Source organism: Monodon monoceros, unplaced genomic scaffold (assembly GCF_005190385.1).
Source record: "Monodon monoceros isolate NGI ecotype Baffin Bay Population unplaced genomic scaffold, NGI_Narwhal_1 Super_Scaffold_18, whole genome shotgun sequence".
Taxonomy (NCBI): Eukaryota; Metazoa; Chordata; class Mammalia; order Artiodactyla; family Monodontidae; genus Monodon; species Monodon monoceros.
The window spans coordinates 62214223-62241254 of NW_021703774.1; the positions used below are offsets into that span (position 1 = coordinate 62214223).

Consider the following 27032-nt stretch of genomic DNA (forward strand, 5'->3'; position numbering starts at 1 on the left):
CCTCACCTTTTTTGAGTCTCGGCACATTTGACTCACTTAAACCTGTTAAAGACTAACCTATCCAGATAAAAATCATCAAACAGGATCAACGAAGAATTGCTATACATTAGGGTTCATTTGAATATCTATCTTTTTTTTTTTTTTTTTGCTGCAAAAAGCTTTATTGTTTCCATTTGGTCCACGTCTTGGGAGAGGGCCCCGGGATGGTTAAAAAGCTGCCTAGTGGCTGCAGAGCGGGGCTTCAGGCAGAAGCTCTGATGCCAGAGGGGCTCCTTAGAGGCCGCTGGACTTCAGCGACTGCTGTTCGTGCTCGAGGGTGAGCCTTTCAAAGAGATACTCGCCCAGCCCAGCCTGCGGACCAGCCAGCCTGCGGAGGTTGGTCAGGTGGTCGCCCATCTTCTTGATGAGTTTCACCTCCCCATCTAGGAAGTGGCTCTCCAGGAAGTCGCAGAGGTGGGGGTCTGCGCGGGCACAACCCAGGGCATGCAGATCCAGAAGGGCCTGATTCAGGTTCTTCTCCATGTTAATGGCGGCTTCCATAGCGTCCTGGGTTTTACCCCACTCATCTTGAGATGGCTTCTGCACGTCCTGGAAGAGGGCGCGGCCGCCGCTTGGTTTTGCATTTTCAAGAGACGCTGGGCGCTCTCCTGCTTCTCTTCGGCCAATTCGCGGAAAAAGTGGCCCACGCCCTCCAGAGCCACATCGTCGCGGTCGAAATAGAAGCCCAGAGAGAGGTAGGTGTAGGAGGCCCGCAGATGCATGCTGACCAGGCGGTTGACGGCAGCCTCCACCTCTGTGGAATAATTCTGACGAATCTGGGAGCTCATGGTTGATCGGTAATAAGGAGTTCGGCTCAGAAAATGGTGTTGGCTGGTCCCGGTGACCGAGGATAGCTGAGTGGCTGACTCGGAAGGTTGGAGGGTGGTCGGAGGCTGGAGGAAAGGGCGACCCTGGGTCTGTTCCGTCCAAACACTGTTGAAGCAAGAGACAGATCCAGGGAACCGCCGAGCGCAATGCCCGAGTATCTATCTTGATGAACTTGGACAAGGATGGAATGTAGCTTTCATTTCATGTGCTAACTCCAGATCGTTGGTAATGGATCCCAGAATGTTCAGATGACAGTGTTTCTGGGCTACCCCTTATCTTAAAGGGAAGAGTACAGATAAAAAGAATGAGTGCTGTAACCAATTAGAAATGCCTACTACAGGCTCATATCTGCTTACTTTGGACTAGCTCTGAATAGCTAATTGGGCATTTTCTGAGACTTATTTTGTAGATGTGCCCTTGGAGGTTTAAAGTTTTTCTCTAATTCCCAAGTGGTAAACTTTATACATCTCTTCCATATTTAGAGAATTTGAGAAGTTCCAAAGAGGAGAAGAAGGGTATTAAAAAAGGCTTACTGTGTCCTACACACTTTCATGGATATGACCCTTTTTTAAGTATTAAAAAAATGTGTGTTGGGGGGAATGATTTGCCCTTACTCTGAAGCAGAGCCTGCTGGCAAGGGTCAAATGTCCCAGCTGTTGGAAGAAAAGGATCTAAGGGTCAGGGAGCCTGCAGGCCCTGATATTTTTAGTGTCACATCCTCAGAGTTAAGTGTCAGAGAAACAGAAAGGCAACACTGAATAACGAGACAGGAAGTAATGGGAATCCCATTAACATATTTTATAAAAATTAATAACTTTGACATTTCCCCACTGTTGCACAGCGCCTTAAGAGCCACAGCTTTGCCTTGTGGAGAAAATGTCCCCCCATCACCCAGTTCCTGGCTCTGGTGGGTAACCCTGAAATTCCTAGGGGTGGACACCTCATCCCATGTGAGAACACACCATAATATTAAAAGGTACCATCTAGGACTCTAGTGACTCAGGTTCAGTTTTTGGTTCTACAACTTTCTGATTGAAAAACACCAGGTAAATCCTAAAACCTCTAACCCCATTTTCTTTTCTCAAAAATGAGAAACTGTAGCTCCACTATATATTTACTTTAAAGATTGCAATTATTCTCTACTAAAAGTGCTGGGAGCTTCCTCAAAATCTGTTCACACCTAGAACATGAAACTTTGCTTTCCTGAGCAGTTTACTCAGGACTTGTTCTCTTGTACTGCCACCCCAAACACCCATGCACACACATGTATACACACACACCCATGCACACACACACACACTCTTGCACACACACATACACGTATTTCTGGCAGCCCTCTAGAGATAGCTCACGTGAATCCAGGAATAAATCCAGTCAGGTACTACGCAGTGTTCCCAGGTACTGCTGCTTTCTCTGCCCCATGAACTAAGGAATATGGTTAAATCTTCTATTTTCATTTAAAGTCCAGAAGGAAAAAAAATGCATAATAACATCATTTCAAGATCAAGGATGGAAGCCTCCAGATATAATAACTGAAACACAAAACAAGAGAATTTGGAAGCCACTCATGGCATTTTCTTAGACAAATATCTTCATCTTCCTGGGAAGCAATTTAAATTTTCTTAATCTAAAAAAGGAGGGTTTAGGCCAGATAAACTCTAGCATCCCTTTTAGTGCTAACATTTTGTATCCAGTGACCTTCACTCATTTGTTCATCCAGTATTTATTGAGTGCCTACCATGTGCCTTTTCTAGGTGCCTGGGGTACATCAAAAAACAAAACAGGGCAAGAATCCCTGCCATTGTAGGGCTTATATTCTAGTGAGAAGAGGGAGCAAACAAGCAATAAACATAGTACTCAATAAATTATGGTATATGGAAAGGTGATAAATCTTAAAGGGGAAAAAATCCAGACAGGAAAAGAGATTAGGACTATAGAACAAGAGTGGCAGGATGCAATTTCAGAGGCCTAATTTTAAAAGGTGATATTTCAGCAAATACTTGCAAAAGTAGGATGCTCAGCCATATGGATATCTGAGAGAAGAGCATTCCAGGGAGAGGTTTCAACCCATGCAAAGCCCTAAGGCAGGAACATGCCTGATGTGTTCAAAGTACAGCAAAGAAGTCTGGGATTTTGAGCTTTTATCTGCATGAGATAGGAGCCATTGGAGAGTTTTGAACAGAGGGTGACATGGTATGACTTACACTTTAAAAGGGTTATTCTGACTGCTGTGTGAAGTGTAGACTGTTGGGAAAGGCAAGGGTGGAAGGAGGGAGACCATAGTGGGCAACTGAAGTATCCCAGTGAGAGATGGTTTAGATAAGAGTAGTAGCAGAAGATGGTAAGAAGTGGTTGGATTCTGGATATATTTTGAAGGTAAAGACAACAATCCTGGGCTTCCCTGGTGACGCAGTGGTTGGGAGTCCGCCTGCAGATGCAGGGGACACGGGTTCGTGTCCCGGTCCAGGAGGATCCCACGTGCCGCGGAGCGGCTGGGCCCGTGGTCCATGGCTGCTGGGCCTGAGCGTCCGGAGCCTGTGCTTCACAGCAGTAGAGGGCACAGCAGTGAGAGGCCCGCGTACCGCAAAAAAAAAAAAAAAGACAACAATCCTAATGGATTAGGTGTGTGTGAGAGAAAAGAGTGGAGTCAAGAATGATTTCAAGATTTTTAAATTGAGCAACCTTAAGGATGGGGTTGTCATAACCTGAGATGCGGTGGAAGACTGCAGGTTCTGTAGGTTTGGCAGAGCGTTGGGAGTAGGGTGGTGCTCACAGGTTCAGTTTTAGATGTGCTAAGTTGAGATATCTATTAGACGCCCAAGCAGGGGTGTCAAAGGCAATAGTGTATGAATCTGGAGTTTGGGAAAGAGGTATAGATTGGAGATAAAACAGTTCCAAGTCTTGAGATAAAAACGCCATAGATGTTCTACATCAATACTAAGGTCTCAAAGTATTTCCTACTCCTGAGGATTTTATATCTGGAGTGTTTACAGTCATCACTGATGTCATTGTCACTACCATGACCAAACTTCTGCTAGATTAAAAGTACTTTGTAAAGTTTTCTGGGCATTTGGGTGTATGCCTGTGTCCTTGGTCTTCCCTGATGCACACAAGACACCTATTCAAATTACTCTGAAGTATGGTTCCGGTAGAATGGATTATGGCATATGGCCCAATGGCTGTCATATTCTGGTATTACAAGACAAAAAAAGTCACAGTAGGTATTAAACCAGTTCCTTGGGTTTACAGAAATGTAACTTCATCTTTTGTAGCTATCAGTTCTATTTTTATCCCCCGATTTACCTGATCCCTGAAAAGCAAACTTAGTCAGCCTGAAGTAGATTCAGTCTTTTTGAGTTTACAGTCAGTAAATTATAAATTCTCTCTTATCTTTCCTTCTCCCAAGTTGGCTTGTAATTTTGAGAGTGCATATTCATGTTGGGATGGAGACAGGTGGCTGGGAATCTGTAATCATACACATGCAGAGATGTACCTTACTACATCTCCTTCTTGGTTGTCATCATCCTTGCACGTGGGCCTCCACTGAGATCTCTGCATCCACATTGGCCCCCTGTCCACAGGGCTTTCCACTGTGGGAACCCCTTGTCAAGACTGAGAAACCTCTTCTGGTGTTCTGATTCTTTTCCTCTCTCCATTATATTCTCCACATCTGCTCCTTGGCTCATTTGGAGGAAGTGGATAGAAGAAAACTTGGCTGCTCTCCCAGCCACTCTGGGGCCCCAGGAAGCATGTGGTTCATTATCTCAGGCCCTTTCTTCTTTGACTTACTTTGTGGCTTGCTTTCTCTTCAGCTGCTGCTTGATACCTCAGAAGTGTAAGAAACCCCTGTGAAGATTCTTTACAGGAAGCCTACCTCAATTCCTATCTCCTCCTGGTCTTCAAATCTATCAGGACTGTTCTACATTTCCCAGTAATGCCTGTGACCAGGAGACAGGCCAAGGTAGGTAGGTGACAGGGTCCTTCTCAGAAACCCAAGCTGGGGTCTAACTTTCTTGTTTCCTTTCCTACTGTCTTCTAACTTGCTAGTTCAGAGATTTTAGTTTTCATCTCTCTCTCTGTGTCTAGAAAATGGACCAGACAATTCTTTTTCTAAACCTATTATTTATGCCAAGTTTACAGAAGCTTAATAGCCAGAAAGTAACTTCTTTTGTTTTTCCCCATATTTTTGGTGTGACTGTTCTTCCTAGTACAGTAGAAATCATGGTATATAGTTCAAAGGAATGAGGTGAGGGAGGGCATCACAGAGAAGCGTAAACCAAAAGGATTTTGGAGGCAAAAATCATGTATCTTCCCAATGTTATTCAATCACAGTCTCTGGTGATCTGTGCTGTGAGCTCCAGCTCAGCCTCCTTCAGCTCCAGGCTCTAGTTCAACTTTGCCTTAAGACCTGGGCTTTGCAAGCATGAGAAGCAAGATGTGAAATCGATCAGACGGTGCATCAGCCTGGCTCCCATCATCAGCTTCCGAGAACCCAAGAAACACACCTCCAAAATGTGTAGTTCCTCTATCTGTAAGACAGGTACGTTATGTCTCAAACACACACACGTATGTTGGGGAGAGTGGGAGGTGATGGGAGTATAGGGAAGGAGGTAGTGATCAGGGGTGGTTGGAAGAGCACCACGTTGGGGATCAAAGGATCTAAAATATACGTCAAGCTCTGCCCAAACCTGTGTGATTCTGTGCTGTTGGTTTAGCTCCTATGTTTCTCAAAGCCCTTTTCCGGAATGTGAAGAGGAACACTAGATTCACTCATCTATTTCTGTGTTCAATCATAAGTTCAAAATGAACTGAGCGTCCTCATTGTGCTAGGTGCCAGGCCACTACTGCAAATACTGCTACCTCCCTCTTGCAGCATCATCTCTGACAACCACAAGGACAACAACCAAGAGCTGGGCTCCTACTAGACACCAGCCACTCAATAGACACTATTTTATTTAATTCTCAGAACAGCATGGTGAGGGGCCAATTCCATCTCTATTTTTCAGTTGAGAAGACAAGGCTTGTGAGATTAAGGGGCTTGTTCAATGTTTTCCAACTGGCGATAAGTGCCAGAGTCGGGTTTGAACCCAAGCCTTTCTGTTACCAAAGCAGCTGAAAAAGACTTACTATCTTCCAGCGTGTTATAGTCTTATTCCTTCTGATATAAACATGCTATGATTCTATGTAGGGATGAATGCATTATATGCACATCCAAACAAATACACATAGCAATAGTTCATGAACTTGTCCATCATAGTAATGTCATAAATGAGTGACACACCTAGCGCATTGGACACTCAGGTGTGTCCTGTAAGTAATGATGACTCTATGAGTTCTTGGATGCAGCATCTCACTCTCTTGGGTGCTCCCAACCCCATTTCAGGGCTGTGCCCCTCTAGAAGGATGACTCTCCGGTCCCGTCCAGTCTATGCTGTGAATGTACAGTGACCTGGAGAGAAGGAAGAGCTGTCCTCCCTTTCCACTCCCATACTTGAGTGTCACTTTTCCTGAGCTCGGCATGGGCAAATAGGAACGCTCCAAGGAATACCACCCTAGCTGCACCTTTAGGTGCTAAAGAGCAGTTTCATGTATACAGCACAGCATTAATTTTCTGACTGGATGGTGCTTCCCAATTCTCCTATTTGGTGAATGAGCCTTTTCCCTTAAAAGTTGCCTCGGACAAATAGGAGGTATCATTCTGGAACACAGCGATTCAGGAAACACTCAGGAAAGGACTTGCAAGAAACTGCTCCTGAGTGACTTGATCTCACAGAATTGCTGGGGATGAACTGTGATCAAATTAAATGGCAGACCTCAATGTATTCACTCTCCCAATAAACCACATTTATTACCTTACAAAAGTGACATTTTCCCTGTTGGTGAAGCAGTAACCTTCGAAAGAAATAATTGTCCATAACATTGTTAGTCACTGGCATGCGAAGTCACTCTCGGGCATTAAACTCAAATGATGTCTTTGATGATAATTGTCATCATAAAAAGATGGACTGGGCTTTGTTATTATGGAGGGAGCTAGAGGAGAGGAGTAGAAGAAGCCTCATTTCCCATAATGCTTCTATTGCAAGAGCTGAGATTGGAGTCAGAACATGAAGGTTACAATGTATGGAGGCTTCCCTTTCATCCTATGGACCCCAAGAAATGTTCCCCTTTCCCTGGGGTAGGAATCATACTGAGCTTACGTCTACTGTGGGAAATTGGCACGGGCAAAACATTGACAACAAATACAGATCAAACTGCACAATGTGCTTTTCTATTATCCTGTCATCTTCCCAAAGAAGCACAAACAAGGGTAAGCAAGTAAACAATGCTATTAACATTTGTGTAGCAGTTGAACTTTACAGTCTTTTCACATGAATTGTCTCACATCTCCCAATAGCCCTGTGAGTTAGCAGTTATCATTTACATTTTATAGGTAAGAATACTGAAGCTCAGAGAAAGGAGTTGAATCCAGCATCTGATAAAATCATGGGCTTATGGAATATTGGATCTAGACGGCACCTTAGAAATGATCTAGTTGGAACCTTAGTCCAAATCAGTTTAATTTAACTTGATTGCATTGGAATTCATTTAGAATCTGAGTGTACTTAGTTGGGCACTGGGCATAAAAATAGAAATTGGGCCTGGTTTCTGTCCCTGAAGAGGGTACCTTCAGGGGAGACAGCCTGGTAAACAAATAACTCTCATACTGTGAAATAAGTAATACCCAAAAGAGGCATGTGTGATACATCAGGCAGGAGTCATCATTCTGCCTGGAAGGAGAGGAATGGGGAAGATGTAGCCAAGAGGGATGCTTCTAGCTGAGCTCTGGAGGACCAGGAGGGTTCGGTGACCCAGCAACAGGACAGGGCCATGCAGAAAGAGGGAGAGGCATGAGCAAAGGACAAAGAGATGCTTACAGAAGGTGGGCAGTTCTTTGTGGCTAGAGCATAGTTTTGTGGGAGAAGGGGCTGGGGAGGAAATTGGAAATTAGCAGCAGAATCTGAAGAGCTTTAAGGACCATTGTTAAATAAGTCAGCTTTCTTCTGCAAGAAATAAGGATCCATCAAAGACTTTTAAGCATGGGAATTTAGTAATAGTGATAATAATGATGATGATAATGATAACAGGTAACATTTATTGAGCATTTGCTACAGGCCAGGTCCTTTGCTAAGTATACTTCACAGGCAGTAGCTTAGCTAATCTTAAACACACTTTGAGGAAGGAACTATAGTAATCCCCATCTTACTGATGTGGAAACTAAGGCTTAGGGAACTGAAGTGGCCTCTTGTGATAGAGCCAGGATCTCCTGCTATGACGGGATCAGATGGCTGAGTTTGTTCGAAGGATCACTAACAGTGGTGTGGAAAGTGGGCTTCGCTGGAGAAAGGGGTTGTCCTGCTCAGAAAAGGGAGACTAGGCCCCCTAGGGATGCCCTTGATTTCTGAGCTGGAGAGGGAAATGCCCAGTTCCTTTGGTGCTTGCTTCATTCCCCAGGAGGCTGGGGGAGAACCGGGCCCTGGGTAACCAGACCATTTAATTCCTGCCCCTGCCCCCCAGCTCTGCCCCTGACTCCTCCAAACATTTGCGCTCGTCGTTAGTGACAGCTCTGAAATCCATCACTGTTGGTTCGAAGGTCTTTAGTCAGATGAAGGCTGTTCATCCTAGGAGGTGGGCAGCAAGCAGGGTGGGGCGCTACCTGCGGTCCCAGACAGGTTGGGGAAGACAGGAGGAGCAGAGACCATCCTACAATGAACACCTCACAGTGCGGTCTCCAGAAGTGTTCAGATTCCATGCCAATTACATGTGGGGAATGTAATTGTGAATGTACTGGTTAAAGAGATGAAAATGGCTGAACTGTAAATCAGTTTATTTAAATGAACTTTTTTGCTAGCAGAGTATAGGCATATCATTAGCTTGTAAATGTGTCTAATAAGCCTGTCTTCACTAATATGCCAAAAAGAGCCTAATTAACTTTTTTTTTCCCTCCAGTTAGACAGTAGTATGAGGATCCCTGATCACATTTCCACACTATCGTTTTAGCATCAGCAAAGCGGCACTAGAACAGCCCCTGTGACATCTATAAAAATGCTAGTTTATAATTAGGACGATCTTGGCTTGAACAATAATGTTGCAATTTGTAGTGATGGCTTCTGTTTCTCTTTAATTTTAATGTATTAGCCTACAATGCTCTGGAGATTTCTAGGTAGACTAGCCTGTTTCCATTCCCACAACTGCTGGCATTATACCCTTTAGGTTAAGCAAGGAGAAGCAGCTGCAATTTGGTAGGTTTTAAATTTTTTTAGTGAATGCAAGGGCAGAAGGAATACTGACAAGAAAAGACAAGTATAACACCATCCATTTATTTCTTAACTCATTGTCTGAATGTGAGGACCACGTTCTGGAGATGAATCTGATGAGAACCAGGTCACAGGAAGCCCAAACAACAGAATCCTGGTGTTTCCCGATGTTCTCCGGTGCAGGAATTGTTAGCCTCTTTCCATCAGAGTCCTGGAGGCATGCAGAAGTCTGCCATGGATTCCACAAAGAAAATTTAGGAAGGCTGACCATTTTCCCCTTTTCATCCTTATAATTCTTCCTGGACTTCGTTTGCGTATTGAAACAAAATGCCGACACCACTGTTAGAACCATATCACTGATGCCTGCCATGTCTCTTTTGTCACGTCCAGGTTTTAATTCCCCACTGTTGCCCTAAAGCTAGAGCTTTTACTCCTGGGAGAGAGTAGCGCATGAATAGGTTTTGGGAAATCTGTGAATAGCCTGAAATAGGTACTCCATCAGAATTATTTGTGAGAGGTTGTACCCATGCCAAACTTGTGTTTCACCATTGAAGAATCCGATCAGGCGCTCTTGGGTGAGATTAGGGAATCTGTATTTTTTAAAGAATGCCCAGATAATTTTGATCATGTACCTTTAACTGGGAAGAGTGTTCTCAACTTTTATCAGAGCCTCAAATCAATTTGTGACCCCAAGAAGTTTAAGAATGATTGGCCTGAGGTCTTGGCATTCCAGGATTGCTCCCTAATCTGGCCTCATCTTTTGTTTCCAGCACTGACCTCCTACTGGAGATTGAGGCACCCAGTAAATAATACCACTCACCCCTGCCTGAGTCCTAAGCCAATTGAGAAATAAGACAAATGAATAAGGCAGAAGGGAGGTCAACATATTACCTCTTTTCCTAAGTGGCTAATATTGAAGAATGCATCCTACAGCTTCAGCCTAGTGGGTTTATTCCTGCTAACGCCCCAGGTTTAAACAGATCTACCCACTCAGCCTCAGGGAGTGTTGGGCTGGGGCTGGCATCCTCTATCCCATAGGAGCAGAAGCTGTCCCTGAAAACTTATGACACAGAGGAGCAGAGCAGTGCCTGTGCTTCCCCTGAGCAACTGACTCCCAAGGTGGAGGAAGGGCAGGGGCTGGAGAGCACATGTTCAATTTCTTTCCTGAAATTCCCTGAGGCAGCATGAGTGAGGGGATGAGAGAGACCAGAACTTTTCTCCAACAGAACCCCCTCTACATGGAGAGAAGCATTAGGAACTGTGATTACACATTGCCTAACAGTTCTCATTATTTCCCCAAATGTCATGCATTTTCCTGCTTCTTTATCCTTTTCACACCAGCTCTCCTACCTGGAACGCCCTTTCAATCACTCTGTCCTTAAAAATCAGACAGAGCTCAGCTTCTGCAGTGGAGTGCCCTCTGCACTATTTCCCCGTGTAAGCGTCCCCTCTGCCAAGGGTACATCTGCTCCAAACTCCCACAGCAGTTACCCAAAGCCTGATAGAGCATCAGAATTACCTGGGGGAGATTTTAGCCACACCGAGCCTGAGTCTTGCTATTGAAGAATCTGGTTCAGTAAGTTTTGGGTGGGGTTTAAAAGTCTGCATTTAAGAAAAATTCCCTCCAGGTAATTCTGATAATTCATCTGCTCCAGAAAACACTGTTCAGTCATTATTTCCATGACCACTTTCAACCCTGTGTGTGAGAGGGGAGAGATGCTTCTCATAAAGAAGAGGGACTGCAGAAAAGCATGTAGCATAGAGAGGAACACCATGGATAAGGGTCTTAAACACTTCAGTGAAACAGCAGGTGCTGGCTGTGGAGGAGGTAGAGAGAACAACACATAATAGCTCCTCTCCAGCAAAAAATGACCTTCGGTATCCGGAGGGCATAAGAGAATTATTTGACTATTATCAGTAAAATGAATATAATAATATCCTTGCAGGGTTACTGAGTGGAGTAAGAGAACGAGGGCATAAAGCCTGGGTTCTCCTTCTTCCCTCTCCTAAGACTGCAGAGAGTTGCCCTGCGCCCACTTTTTACAACACACACAGGGGTTGGCCTCTTTCTCCTCCCAGAAGTGGATCTTCCAGCCTCTTGCCCAGCAGACCTGCCCTCTCAAAGTTCCACTTGTGTATGCAACTCAAATTTTGTGGGAGGTTTTTTTAAACTTTTAACTCTATAAAGTGCCTGGGATGTGTTTGCTTCTTTGTAAATTTTCATTCCCTTTCCCTAAACCAACAAAACAAAGCAAACATAAATAAGTAAAAAATTTCTTTTTGCAAAACGAAAGAAGTTTTTGAATTCTGGATTCCTACTCTTATGAGGTAACATGAAAAAAGAGAGGAAAGGAAATAAAATTAGATTCAAAGTGTAGATTCTATATGCCAGACACTATTTTAGGAATTTTTCATGACTTTTAAAAGTCAGTACAGAGGTGGAGGTAAAATTCACAAACTCTGAAACTCAGGGTGCCTGGCTTTGAATCCTGGTTCTACAATACTTCTTATTCGCTCTGTGACTTTGAGAAAGTTTCTTAACTCTCAGAGGCACAGCTTTCTCATAAGTAAATGGAAACACGGTCTCTGAAGCTGGCCCCCAATAAAGCATGTCTCCTGGTCTTCGTGTCCTTGTGTAATCCCCTCCCACATCCAACTTCTGCCCACCTGTGATCTGATTGAAAGAACAGAGAGGAACTAATAGTGCTGTTCTGGGGATCCAGAGCCCAGGCATTAAACAACCTGGTAGACTGTGCTTTTGTGTTTTGGGAGCCCTGAGAAGTCACATAAGAATTCTCTCCTGGAGAGGCCCTGAGACCACATGGGGAGAGGACCCAACCGTCTCAGCATCCCCGTTGAGCCCATATGACTCCATCCCTAACTGCATCCAACTGCACCACAGGAGAGACCCCAAGAGGAACCATCAGAAGAACCCCAGCCCCATCATCTGAGCCCCATCAACCCACAGAACTGTAAGAGACAATAACATGGTTGTTTTAAGACACTAGATTTCAGAGTGGATTATTACACAGCAATAGATAACCAAAACCTGGAGTAATAGTTTTTACCATTTAGATAAAACACAGTCATACACGTAAAGCACCTGGAGCATAATAATTGCTCAGTAAGTGTCCATTAACTGTCTAAGCTTTGCAAACAATTCTGTGTAAGGGAGGTACTGAGACCCCCATTTTCATTATGGGAAACCTGCCACAGAAAACAGAAGGGAGGAGTAGAAACAGGATTCAAGGAGTCAGGTCTACTTGACTCCAAAAACACGCCTTGCCCTTTTGCCACAGCCATCTCTCTAGGGAATTAGAAGGATCAACTTGCCCCAAAGTCTTAGGAGGTCAACAGACAATTTTTGCATACCAAGTCCCTTTAGTAATAAATAATGAGGGGAACGGAGGACTGCAGGAGCCGAAGTGTGTGTTCTCGTGGTAGAACTGGTTGCTGTGGAGATGGCTGCAATGTATCAAGCTGGTGGTGATTTCATCTGGGGAATGAGCCGCGGGCGGGGACGCAGCAGGAGGCACCAACGCTCTTTCTCCTAATGCAATGTAATGAAGTAAGTCGAACTACCAAAGAATGAAAATAGGGAGAGAATATTTTCTAGAGATAATGCTTCCTGGCATCTCCACAGCGCTCTAACGAACACCATCCACTGGCAGAACAAGAACAGCAGTGAGTGCCATTCAGTGTTAATTACATTTAAATGTAAATCTAAAGACATAAGGCTCAGACAAGTCATTTTTAATAATACCTCATCCTGGGCTACCACAATTTTTGTTTGTCAGCATCTAATTGATTTGTGTCCATTTCAATTATTTGTTTACTTTATGCTCATCGCTTTCCTGGGCTAGTGGGGACAGGCGGCAAGCAACCTTTATTTCTTCCCTCCATTGATGTTCGCTCTCATCAACACCTACCATCCCAGACCATCTGACAGTGGACCTTTGAAAAATAGTTCGCTTGCTGCTTGCTCCCTGACTGTTGGCACTAGCCTTATGGTGATGTTAATCAATCCCTCAGGCCTTCACAACCAAGTTCAGAATGTCCCAGAGGAACATCACCCATCACTCCATAGCATCCCTGGGAACCTGCATCATTTTGCTTTTCAGGTTATATCACCTAACTTGTGTACATGTGTGTTTCTTCTTGTTAGAAATCTACAAGTTCTTCAGCATGAAGATGTGCTTACTGTCTTGCATCTCAGTTGTTTTCCACAATGTACAACACACACGCGCGCACACACACGCACAACACACGCACACACACGCTGTACAGCAATGCTCTGAGTTCTAGTTCTTCTCATCAGAAGTTACCTAACATGTGTCCCTTCTCTCAAGTCCCTACAAGGGGCCAAGAGTGGTGATGGTTTCATTAAGTAATTTAGAAATGTAGCACTGCTAATGCGTTAGTTCTCATAGGTGACCCTAAATTAAATGAACATGCTCTAAATTAAATTAAAATTCTTTTTCATCTCCAAAAAAGTTTATTAGCATGTTTAAAAACATTTTCTTGAAAAATAATAGAATTTCTAAACATGAAAGAGTATCAGTGGCTATATCCTGTAACCAATATTTGCAACTGGATGGACAGCTTTATTGCCAGTGTTCAGTTTATTAAAAACAATCCATATTCATTGGTTCCATGTGAAGTCACGACTATTGCTTTGCCTGGGAATGAGTCCCTACTGCAATTAAGTATAAAAAATATCTTCCATAATCAGAGTGTGACCTGCATTACTGAGTAAAGAGTTAATAAAAGTCCTCAAAGAGTTGGGTTTTTGTTTTTTAAAAACATTTCTTTTACACACTACAAAGAAATAATTAGTATTTTGGCTTTTAAAATTCCTACATGATATTTAGCATGGCAGTCCCCAAAGGTCCTCCCTTCACATAATTGAGAACGCAGACCCTCTTCCGGAGCATACATTCTTGGGGTGGACTCTGAAGACTTCAACCTCCACGTGTTTGAGAACAAAGACAGCGTCATCCAGAACGTAGTAGTCATTATACATGTCACCTGCACACAGGTATGGCAGTCTAGTGAAAGCTTCGATAACAAAACCAGCTTTTCTGAAAACTTCGGGCAGACTATTCACTTGTTCTTCCCAATTCTGTCCCTTGATTTCCAAAATTTCTGATGGTTCATCCCACTTGCCACCTACGTTTTCCACATAGGGATGAAAAGGTAAGACCAGAGCAAGGATGACCCTGCCTCTAGTTGGCTCCAAGACACTTCTGATATCTTTTAACAAAGTCAGGGGCTGGTCACAGCGGCCCAGCAAATTCAAGCAGGTGATGACATCATAATGGACCCCTGTATTCTGCCATTCATTTATTTCCTTAAGATGAATACTGGGTTAATGGAGGAAGTAAGGAGACATAGATCAGACAAGGAGGGTAGATAATCTGAGACAGAGAGACCTTTCTGGACCCTCAAATCATATCATACCCTCAAATCACTGTTTATTATGCCCAGCCTTCTGCACAGTAACTTTGTTTTGTGGGCCTGATGACAGTGAATATTGTCATTGAGTCCTCTAGGACCCCCCAGTGCACAAACTAGGTACTAAAAGGCAGGTGAGAGATGGTACTCAGAGATGCCAGGCTTTGGGACAAATATAGGATGGAGACAGTTGTAGAGCTAGAAAGGGGGACGCCCCCCCATATTCGAGCGTGCATGCCTGTCCCCTTCTCAGTCTCCTGCTGTGTCCTTCATTCTCAGACGACATGCTCATGTCTTTGAATGCCGCCATCTCAAGGCCCAATGCTTTTTTCACCCCAGAATGAATCAGAGTAGATATGGCTTCCCAAGAGCAAAAGGGAATGGCATCCACCGATCACTGCAGGGACAGGCAAAGGAGGCTCCAGCAGTTGAAAATACGTTTGTAACAGATCACTGGGCAATATTCCAGTCTCATACTTCCACTCTGCCTACGTCCACCAAGACACAAGGTATCAGGAAAGTTGGCAGTGTAGTGCGATGAAGGCTTTGAAACACAACCCGCATTACACACCACATGCTGGAAGGTATCCAAGCCACAGTACCCTGTTGGGTTCATTTGCAAGTCCCTGAGTCCCAGGTTAATAGTACCAAACAATGGCCCTGACCCATCCATACAAAAAGAAGGCTGGCAGGCTCACAATCGTCTGTTCATTTAACTCACCCTTCTGAGAGCATCCAGGTATTACACGGGGGGCATGTGCAGGTGGTGAGCACAGGAACACATACGGCTCATGCATATTAACACACATGTACATATACACATGCACACATACACATATATTCATGCACACACACACACACATACACACACACTGCAAACTAGAAAAATCATCTGTCAGGCTGGTTCTTGGGTCAAGCCAACTGGCCTTGGCCTTCTCAGTCTGCTCCCAAAGCCAGAGAGTGCATCTCTGCAGTGCTCTGAGTAGGAAACACATTCTGTCTCCTGATGGCCACCTGAGCCTGAATTCTTTTGCCCAGCACAGCCTGGCCACTGTGGTTTGAAAGTCAGCAAGTCTGTGTCCCAGCCATGGAACAGAAGGCTTTTCACAGCCACCTGACCTGTGTCCGGGATGCTGTTGACTCCATGCTCCACAGCCCAGAGGCCCCACCCTGGCTCCCTTTGCCTTACGGCTCTGTTTCCTGCCATGTAACCCTCCTGCCCCATGATTCCCATCCGTCACTTGGCTGATGGGCAGCTGTCCGCTCTTACATCTCCTTATGTTCATTGAAGTATAGGTCCAGCAGGCAGAGCTGTCACACACAGTCTGGGTGAGGATGCCAAATGCCTATTTAACACACACCTGCATGCTTCCTGCTACACGTTGTGTAGGCAGGAGAGGGAGGCTCTTAAGAGCAAGAACTTTAGGAAGAAACTGATCTGGGTTTAAATCACCACTCTTTAACTATGTGTCCTTGGACACGATCGAATTGACCTTAATTTTTCTCAGCTGTAAAATGCGGATGAACAATGCCCATCTCATAGGGCAATTGTGAGGACCGAGTACGTCCTGAGCCAGTTCCAGGCACTTACTAAGGGCTCTGAAACGTTGGGTGTCACCATCACCATCTTCATCATCATCACTGTTGTCATCCTCACTTCATGCTCTTCAACAGCAGAAAACACCTAAGAAATGCTTAGGATCCTCATAATGCCCTTTGCCCCCTGCCACTTGCTCCTTTTAGCCCTGAAACGTCAGCTATTCTGAGTCCAGAAATCAAAAACATCTTTCTTCCAGCCAAAAAAAAGTGTTTTTTTTACTTATTTATGTTTGCTTTGCTTTGTTAGTTTAGGGAAAGGGAATGAACATTTACTAAGAAGCAAACACATCCCAGGCACTTTATAGAGTTAAAAGTTTAAAAAACACTCCCACAGAATTTGAGTTGCATATGCAAGTGGAACTTTGAGAGGACAGGTCTGCTGGGTGAGGGGCCGGGAGATCCACTTCCAGAAGAAGAAAGATGCCAACCCATGTGTATGTTGTAAACAGAAGGGGAGCAGGATAGCTCCCTGCGGACTTAGGAGAGGGAAGAAGGAGCACGCAGGCCTGAGCCTGGTCAGAAGGTGGAAGGTGAGCTCCAGGAATTCAGGGCCCCCAGCAGAATGTCAATTTTGTGGCAGGATGCGGTCCGTCTAGGGTCCTGGGTACACATGTTAACCCCTGGAGAGGTTTCTGATTCAAGGTAAGAAGAGAGAGATGGAAAGCTATTGCTCTCCTTAGAGGCTGACTTTCATAAGGACTTCAGAATGCCGTCACCCCCAACTCAGGTCTGGCACAGAGAATGCTACCCAAGAGAATAATAATAGCGGATTTATTGTGCAATTACTTGTGCCATGCATTGTTCTAGCTATTCTACATGTATTGGCTCATTTAATCCTCCTAACCCCTCTGCAAGGTGGAGATTTATGAGTCCCATCCTGTAGATGAGGAAACTGAAATAACAGAGAAATTATTTCCAGCACAAGGTCACACAGCTAGTATCTCTAGGATTTGAATTCCAGAGTCTAGTCTAGGAGCCTTCACTCATAACCATCATGGAAGCAAGGTTCTGCAGAGAAATAGGTGGTAATACTCAACAGCAGGCCCGGGTAGCATCAGCTGGTACTGCACCAACTGGGCAGTGGTGTGGACCTTCTCTAGGCAGAAGCAATGGCACTTTTGCAAACTCTGTGACCAGGTGGCCACATGGAGCATGAACAGCTAAAACAGTTTGCAGGACCTCAGAGATATGATTTGTCTTCACCTTCAAATAGAAGGACAGACTGAAATGTCAGCCTGACTCTAGCAACTAGCTAAGGCTGAGGGTAAGAAGGAATCTTAAATCGGGAGGAATCAGGTAATTTTATTGTACCTTGAATGTGTCTCCAAGCAAGCTGGGTCCAGCATAGGGGTCATAAATGACTGCCTGCCTGCAGCTTAATCTGGTCTGACATCTGTTTTTGTAAACAGAAATGGGACACAGTCATGCCCTTTCACTGAGGGCTTCTCCACAGCTGCTTTTGCACATACCATGGGAGCTGAATAGTTGTGACAGACTGTATGATCTGCAAAGTCTAAAATATCTAAAATCTGACCTTTTACAGAAAGAATTTTGCTGCCTCCTGGTCTAGAGAAATATTTGCACTTTAATATTTTCTCATTTAATCCTCCCAGGTCCAGGTCTTAATGTGTTACCATCCCCATTTTACAGGTGAAAACATTTGAGGTCCAGATAAGTTAGGCGATTTATTCAAAGTTCTGTGGCCACAAAGTTCTGTGGGTCAGAATTAGGGTCCAGATCCCTTTACTCCAAAGACTATTTCTTTTGATTTCATCCTTCTACAAAATGTTTCTTCTGTGTGTATAGACAACATAGAAGCCTCTATTTTTCCTCCAAAACTCACAAACAAAGCCCTGAGGAAGAGAAAAGGTGGTAAATGATACATGCATGCGTCCAAATGCAGAGTATTTTCTTTCCCTTTCTGTGTCCAAAAGCTCAAGAAGGACACTGGATGTCACCTGTGCAAATTACCTGTACTTTACACAATACATGTATATGTGAAGACTTCAGGCTTCTAACTTCAAATTTTTTTTGGATCTACAGAGCTAAGATCACAGAGAAATCAACCGGCCCAAATCTAAGAAGAGACAGTACCTGTAGAGGAAGAAGAGATGCAGAAACATGCTCTCCTGGTGCAAACACATCTGGGCACTGGTACAAAGAGTCTTGCTGCCATAGTTGACAAATGGGTGAAGGTCGAGTGTGGGCTGGGGCTGGTGGGATAGTGTGATACCCCTAAGGGGCTACAGAAATTGGAGGAGTCTGTAATCTCTTCTAGCCTCATTCTCTGTGAAGCTACAAGGCACTCATAAAAGATCAGAAGAGTCCTAAGAAGTGTCTACTGTGGGGCAGACATGGGGAAGAGAAGAAGCAGCTGTAGAGGGACAAGAAATTCACCTAGATTTGTCTCCTTTATTTCCCAGACAGAACAAAATCTTTAATCTTTGGGGAGAAAGGCAATAAGCACTTCTGACCTTAGGATGTTAGGGAACAGTCATTTCAGCTGGGAAAAGGGAACAGAGAGGAAAATTCTACTCCTGGGGAGAATCCTGACAGACACTACCTTAGTAAAATGATGGAGGTGGATATCACTAGTAATACATATAGTCATCAAGTACCCCCTGATATGATGCACTGAGAGGGGTACATCGCTTCTGTGACACCTTCTACTAAAGCACCACCTCCATCTAATCATGAGAAAACATCAGACAAACCCAGTCGAGGGACATTCTATAAAACAACCTACCAGTAATCTTCAAGAGTGTCAAAGTCATGAAAGAAAGGACAGACAAACTGTCACACATTGGAGGAGACCGTGAGACATGACAATTAAATGCAGTGTGCGGTCCTGGATAGGGTCCTAGAATGCAAAAATGGACATTCGTGGAAAAACTGTTGAATTCCAAATAAATTCTATACTTTAGTTAATAGTATTGCACTAAGGCTATTTTTTTTAACATCTTTATTGGAGTATAATTGCTTTACAATGCTGTGTTAGTTTCTGCTATATAACAAAGTGAATCAGCTCTATGTATACATATATCCCCCTAACTCCTCCTTCTTAAGACTCCCTCCCACCCTCCCTATCCCACCCCTCTAGGTGGTCACAAAGCATCGAGCTGATCTCCCTGTGCTATGCGGCTGCTTCCTACTAGCTATCTATTTTACATTTGGTAGTGTATATATATATGTCCATGCCACTCTCACACTTCGTCCCAGCTTACCCTTCCCCCTCCCTGTGTCCTCAACTCAATTCTCTATGTCTGTGTCTTTATTCCTGTCCTGCCTCTAGGTTCTTCAGGACCATTTTTTTTTCTTAGATTCCATATATACGTGTTAGCATACGGTATTTCTTTTTCTCTTTCTGACTTACTTCACTCTGTATGGCAAACTCTAGGTCCATACACCTCACTACAAATAACTCAATTTATTTTCTTTTTATGGCTGAGTAATATTCCATTGTATATGTGTGCCACATCTTCTTTATCCATTAATCTGTCGATGGACACTTAGGTTGCTGCCATGTCCTGGCTATTGTAAATAGAGCTGCAATGAACATTGTGGAGCTTGACCCTTTTTGAACTATGGTTTACTCAGGGTATATGCCCAGTAGTGGGATTGCTGGGTCGTATGGTAGTTCTATTTTTAGTTTTTTAAGGAACCTGCATACTGTTCTCCATAATGGCTGCATCAATTTACATTCCCACCAACAGTGCAAGAGGGTTCCCTTTTCTCCACACTCTCGCCAGCATTTATTGTTTGAAGATTTTTTGATGGTGGACATTCTGACTGGTGTGAGGTGATACCTCATTGTAGTTTTGATTTGCATTTCTCTAATGATTAGTGATGTTGAGCATCCTTTCATGTGTCTGTTGACAATCTGTATATCTTCTTTGGAGAAATGTATATTTAGGTGTTCTGTCCATTTTTGGATTGGGTTGTTTGTTTTTTTGATAATGAGCTGAATGAGCTGCTTGTAAATTTTGGAGATTAATCCTTTGTCAGTTGCTTCATTTGCAAATATTTTCTCCCATTCTGAGGGTTGTCTTTTGGTCTTGTTTATGATTTCCTTTGCTGTGCAAAAGCTTTTAAGTTTCATTAGGTCTCATTTTTTAATTTTTATTTCCATTTCTCTAGGAGATGGGTCAAAAAGGATCTTGCTGTGATTTATGTAATAGAGTGTTCTGCCCGTGTTTTCCTCTAAGAGTTTTATAGTGTCTGGCCTTACATGTAGGTATTTAATCCATTTTGAGTTTATTTTTGTATATGGTTTTAGGGAGTCTTCTAATTTCATTCTTTTACATGTAGCTGTCCAGGTGCCCCAGCACCACTTTTTGAAGAGGCTGTCTTTTCTCCACTGTATATTCTTGCCTCCTTTATCAAAAATAAGGTGACCATATGTGTGTGGGTTTATCTCTGGGCTTTCTATCCTGTTCCATTGATCTATATTTGTTTTTGTGCCAGTACCATACTGTCTTGATTACTGTAGCTTTCTAGTAAAGTCTGAAGTCAGGGAGCCTGATTCCTCCAGCTCTGTTTCTCTTTCTCAAGATTGCTTTGGCTATTCGGGGTCTTTTGTGTTTCCATACAAATTGTGAAATTTTTTGTTCTAGTTCTGTGAAAAATGCCATTGGTAGTTGATAGGGATTGCATTGAATTTGTAGACTGCTTTGGGTATTATAGTCATTTTCACAATGTTGACTCTTCCTATCCAAGAATACGGCATATCTCTCCATCTGTTTGTATCATCTTTAATTTCTTTCATCAGTGTCTTATAGTTTTCTGCATACAGGTCTTTTGTCCCCTTAGGTAGGTTTATTCCTAGGTATTTTATTCTTTTTGTTGCAGTGGTAAATGGGAGTGTTTCCTTAATTTCTCTTTCAGATTTTTCATCATTAGTGTATTCGAATGCAAGTGATTTCTGTGCATTAATTTTGTATCCTGCTACTTTACCAAATTCATTGATTAGTTCTAATAGTTTTCTGGTAGCATCTTTAGGATTCTCTGTGTATAGTACCATGTCATCTGCAAACAGTAACAGCTTTACTTCTTCTTTTCTGTTTCGGATTCCTTTTGTTTCTTTTTCTTCTCTGATTTCTGTGGCTAAAACTATGTTGAATAATAGTGGTGAGAGTAGACAAACTTGTCTTGTTCCTGATATTAGAGGAAATGGTTTCAGTTTTTCACCATTGAGAACGATATTGGCTGTGGGTTTGTCATATACGGCCTTTATTATGTTGAGGTAATTTCCCTCTATGCCTACTTTCTGGAGGTTTTTTAATCATAAATGGGTGTTGAATTTTGTCAAAAGCTTTTTCTGCATCTATTGAGATGATCATATGATTTTTCTCCTTCAGTTTGTTAATTTGGTTTATCACATTGATTGATTTGCACATATTGAAGAATCCTTCCTTTCCTGGGATAAACCCCACTTGACTGGTGTATGATCCTTTTAATATGCTGTTGGACTCTGTTTGCTAATATTTTGTTGAGGATTTTTGCATCTATGTTCATCAGTGATATTGGCCTGTCGTTTTCTTTCTTTGTGGCATCTTTATCTAGTTTTGATATCAGGGTGATGGTGGCCTTGTAGAATAAGTTGCAGAGTGTTCCTCCCTCTGCTATATTTTGGAAGAGTTTGAGAAGTATAGGTGTCAGCTCTTCTCTACGTGTTTTGTAGAATTGCCCTGTGAAGCCATCTGGTCCTGGTCTTTTGTTTATCAGAAGATTTTTAATCACCATCTCAATTTCAGTGCTTGTGATTGGTCTGCTTATATTATCTGTTTCTTCGTGGTTCAGTCTCAGAAGGTTGTGCTTTTCTAAGAATTTGTCCATTTCTTCCAGGCTTTCCATTTTATTGGCATATAGTTGCTTATAGTAATCTCTCATGATCCTTTGTATTTCTGCAGTGTCAACTGTTACTTCTCCTTTTTTGTTTCTAATTCTATTGATCTGAGTCTTCTCCCTTTTTTTCTTGATGAGTCTAGCTAATGGTTTATCAATTTTGTTTATCTTCTTAAAGAACTAGCTTTTAGTTTTATTGATCTTTGCTATTGTTTCCTTCATTTCTTTTTCATGTATTTCTGATCTGATCTTTATGAGTTCTTTCCCTCTGCTAACTTTGAGGGTTTTTTTTCTTCTTTCTCTAATTGCTTTAGGTGTAAGGTTAAGTTGTTTATTTGAAATGTTTCTTGTTTCTTGATGTAGGATTGTATTGCTATAAACTTCCCTCTTAGAACTGTTTTTGCTGCATCCCATAGGTTTTGGGTCATTGTGTTTGCATTGTGATTTGTTTCTAGGTATTTTTTGATTTCCTCTTTGATTTCTTCAGTGATCTCTTGGTTATTTAGTAGTGTATTGTTTAGCCTCCATGTGTTTGTATTTTTTACAGGTTTTTTTCCTGTAATTGATATCTAATTTCATAGCGTTGTGGTTGGAAAAGATACTTGATATGATTTCAATTTTCTTTAATTTCCCAAGGCTTGATTTGTGACCCAAGATATGATCTATCCTGGAGAATGTTCCATGAGCACTTGAGAAAAAAGTGTATTGTGTTGTTTTTGCATGGAATGTCCTATAAATATCAATTAAGTCCATCTTGTTTAATGTATCATTTAAAGCTTGTGTTTCCTTATTTATTTTCATTTTGGATGATCTGTCCATTGGTGAAAGTGGGGTGTTAAAGTCCCCTACTATGATTGTGTTACTGTTGATTTCCCCTTTTATGGCTGTTAGCATTTGCTTCATGTATTGAGTTGCTCCTATGTTAGGTGCATAAATATTTACAATTGTTATATCTTCTTCTTGGATTGATCCCTTGATCATTATGTAGTGCCCTTCTTTGTCTCTTGTAATAGTCTTTATTTTAAAGTCTATTTTGTCTGATATGAGAATTGCTACCCTAACTTTCTTTTGATTTCCATTTGCATGGAATATCCATTTCCATTCCCTCACTTTCAGTCTGTATGTGTCCCTGGGTCTGAAGTGGGTCTCTTGTAGACAGCATATATACAGGTCTTGTTTTTGTATCCATTCAGCCTGTCCATGTCTTTTGGTGCGAACATTTAATCCATTTACATTTAAGGCAGTTATCTATATGTATGTTCCTATTACCATTTTCTGAATTATTTTGGGTTTGTTATTGTAGGTCTTTCCCTTCTCTTATGTTTCCTGCCTAGGGAAGTTCCTTTAGCATTTGTTGTAAAGCTGGTTTGGTGGTGCTGTATTCTCTTAGCTTTTGCTTGTCTGTAAAGGTTTTAATTTCTCTGTTGAATCTGAATGAGATCCTTGCTGGGTAGAGTACTCTTGATTGTAGGTTTTTCCCTTTCATCACTTTAAATATGTCCTGCCACTCCCTTGTGGCTTCCAGAGTTTCTGCTGGAAGATCAGCTGTTAACCTTATGGGGATTCCCTCGTATGTTATTTTTCCCTTGCTGCTTTTAATATTTCTTTCTGTATTTAATTTTTGATATTTTGATTAGTATGTGTCTTGGGTGTTTCTCCTTGGATTTATCCTGTATGGGACTCTCTGTGCTTCCTGGACTTGATTAACTATTTCCTTTCCCATATTTGGGTAATTTTCAACTATAATCTCTTCAAATATTTTCTTAGTCCCTTTTTTTTTCTTCTTCTTCTTCTGGGACCCCTATAATTCGAATGCTGGTGCATCTAATGTTGTCCCAGACGTCTCTGAGACTGTCTTCAATTCTTTTCAGTCTTTTTTCTTTATTCTGCTCTGCAGTAGTTATTTCCACTATTTTATCTTCCAGGTCACTTATCCATTCTTCTGCCTCAGTTATTCTTCTATTGATTCCTTCTAGAGAATTTTTTATTTCACTTATTGTGTTGTTCATCATTTTTTGTTTGCTCTTTAGTTCTTCTAGGTCCTTATTAAATGTTTCTTGTATTTTCTCCATTGTATTTCAAAGATTTTGGATCATCTTTACTATCCTTACTCTGAATTCTTTTTCACGTAAACTGATTATTTCCTCTTCATTTGTTTGGTCTTGTGTGTTTTTACTTTGCTCCTTCATCTGCTATGTGGTACTCTGTCTTCTCATTGTGCTTAACTTACTGTGTTTGGGGTCACCTTTTTTGCAGGCTGCAGGTTCATAGTTCCCATTATTTTTGTTGTCTGCCCCCAGTGGCTAAGGTTGGTTCAGTGGGTTGTGTAGGCTTCCTGGTGGAGGGGACTGGTGCCTGTGTTCTGGTGGATGAGGCTGGATCTTGTCTTTCTGGTGGGCAGGATCACATCCGGTGGTGTCTTTTGGGATGTCTGTGACCTTATTATGATTTTAGGCAGCCTCTCTGCTAATGGGTGGGGTTGTGTTCCTGTCTTGCTAGTTTTTTGGCATAGAGAGTCCAGCACTGTAGCTTGCTGGTCATTGAGTGGAGCTGGGTCTTATCTTTGAGATGGAGATCTCTGGGAAATCTTTCACCATTTGATATTACATGGAACTGGGAGGTCTCTGGTGGACCAATGTCCTGAATTCTGCTCTCCCACCTCAGAGGCACAGGCCTGACACCTGACCAGAGCACCAAGACCCTGTCAGCCACACGGCTCAGAAGAAAAGGGAGAAAAAAAGAAAGAAAAAATAAAATAAAATAAAGTTATTAAAATAAAAAGTAAATTATTAGAAATTAAAAAAAATAAAAAGTAATAAAAAAAGGAAAAAAAAAAGAAAGAAAGAAGAGAGCAACCAAACCAAAAAACAAATCCACCAATGATAACAAGCACTAAAAACTATATTTAAAAAAACCCACAAAACAACAAACAAACAAAAAACGGACCAAAAGAATCCTAGGTCAAATGGTAAAAGCAAAGCTATACAGATAAAATCACACAAGGAAGTATACACATACACTCTCTCAAAAAGAGAAAAAGGAAAAAATACATATATATCTATATATATATAAAAAGGAAGAGAGCAACCAAATCAGTAAACAAATCTACCAATGATAATAAACTCTAAATACCAAACTAAGATAAACATAAAACCAGAAACAAATTAGATGTAGAAAGCAAACCCCAAGTCTATAGTTGCTCCCAAAGTCTACTGCCTCAATTTTGGGGTGATTTGATGTCTATTCAGGTATTCCAGAAATGCAGGGTACATCAAGTTGATTGTGGAGATTTAATCCTCTTCTGAGTGTTCTGGGAGAAATTTCCCTTTCTCCTCTTTGTTCGCACAGCTCTTGGGGTTCAACTTTGAATTTGGCCCCACCTCTGTATGTAGGTCTCCTGAGGGCGTCTGTTCTTCGCTCAGACAGGACGGGGTTGAGGTAGCAGCTGATTCGGGGGTTCTGGCTCACTCAGTCTGGGGTCAGGGAGGGGTACAGAATGCGGGACGAGCCTGCAGCGGCAGAGGCTGGCATGATGTTGCACCAGGCTGAGGTGCGTCATGTGTTCTCCTGGTCAAGTTGCCCCTGGATCACGGGACCCTGGCAGAGGCGGGCTGCACAGGCTCCCAAGAGGGGAGGTGTGGATAGTGACCTGTGCTCGCACACAGGCTTCATGGTGGCTGCAGCAGCAGCCTTAGCATTTCATGCCCATCTCTGGTGTCCACGCTGATAGCCGTGGCTCGCATCCGTCTCTGGAGCTCGTTTAGACAGTGCTCTGAATTCCCTCTCCTCGCGCACCCTGAAACAATGGTCTCTTGCCTCTTAGGCAGTTCCAGAATTTTACCCACACTCCCTCCCAGCTAGCTGTGATGCACTAGCCCCGTTCAGGCTGTGTTCACGCAGCCAACTCCAGTCCTCTCCCTGGGATCTGACCTCTGAAGCCAGAGCCTCAGTTTCCAGCCCCCACCCACCCCAGTGGGTGAGCAGACAAGCCTCTCGAGCTGCTGAGTGCTGGTCCGCACTGATCCTCTTTGCAGGAATCTCTCCACTTTGCCCTAAGGCTATTTTGTAGATTTTATAATTGTTTAAGATGTCAACATTCAGGGAAGCTGAGTGAAGGGTATATGAGGACTCATACTATATTTTGCAATATGTATATATTATATACATATATAGGCAATTCTGCTGTAAATCTAAAATATTATTTAATACTATTTAAAATTTTAAAAATAACTATTCAAAAAGTATATGCAAGTCGAATTTCGCTTTACCACTGATTGCCATTAGAATTATAGGAACCTGCAATTTGATTCTGACTGCTCTTTAAGGTACTGATTATAACGTTAGTTTTCTATATCTCTACTCTGCCAACACGATGAAAATTATGTCATTATTTGTAAACAAACACATAATTTTACTAGTACAATATGCTTCAAAGGATCTTGCCTTGATATTTTTCAGATAAATGATGTCTTTTGCAAACTTGAGTTTCCTCCAATGTGTATGATGTGTAAAATTCTTCACTTACCAGATCACATCGGTTAATGAGTGGCTACAAAATGGAACCTACTCTGCACTTTCACACCTCAGGACCTGTGTGCTTGCTATTTCCTCACCTGAAATGGGTTTGCTCCTGTTCTGTATTAGTCCTTCTCATCATTCAAGATGCAGCTCAAATGCTCTGCTTTCCTTCTCTTGTGCTTCCTAAGTGTGATGTCTTTCACATCTGTAATATTCAAAATATTGAAAAGCTTGTATATCGTAGGCATTTACCTATCAGGTCAGGACTGACATTGTCCATAAACACACAGTTCGGCCAAATGGTACATACTTGTTGAATCTCAGCTCTTCTTTTCCAGTTGCACATTCCATTCTGCCTTGCAATTTAGATAGTGTTTTAAAAATGATGTATGTCTTTGCCTGCTGGATTATAAAATCTTTGGGAGTAACTTCCTTATCTTTGTGTACCTGCCATGC

General features: G+C 42.4%; 1 protein-coding gene across 1 annotated transcript in view; it reads right to left on the minus strand.

Annotated features, from left to right (window-relative positions):
• Positions 1–273: 273 nt before the first annotated feature.
• The window catches only part of LOC114897863 (ferritin-4, chloroplastic-like), a 70990-nt gene continuing 44231 nt past the window's right edge, over positions 274–27032 (minus strand). The window contains 3 exon segments of the mRNA XM_029226926.1: positions 274–611; positions 614–907; positions 910–1038. Of these exon segments, the coding sequence (XP_029082759.1) occupies positions 274–611; positions 614–907; positions 910–1038 (761 nt within the window).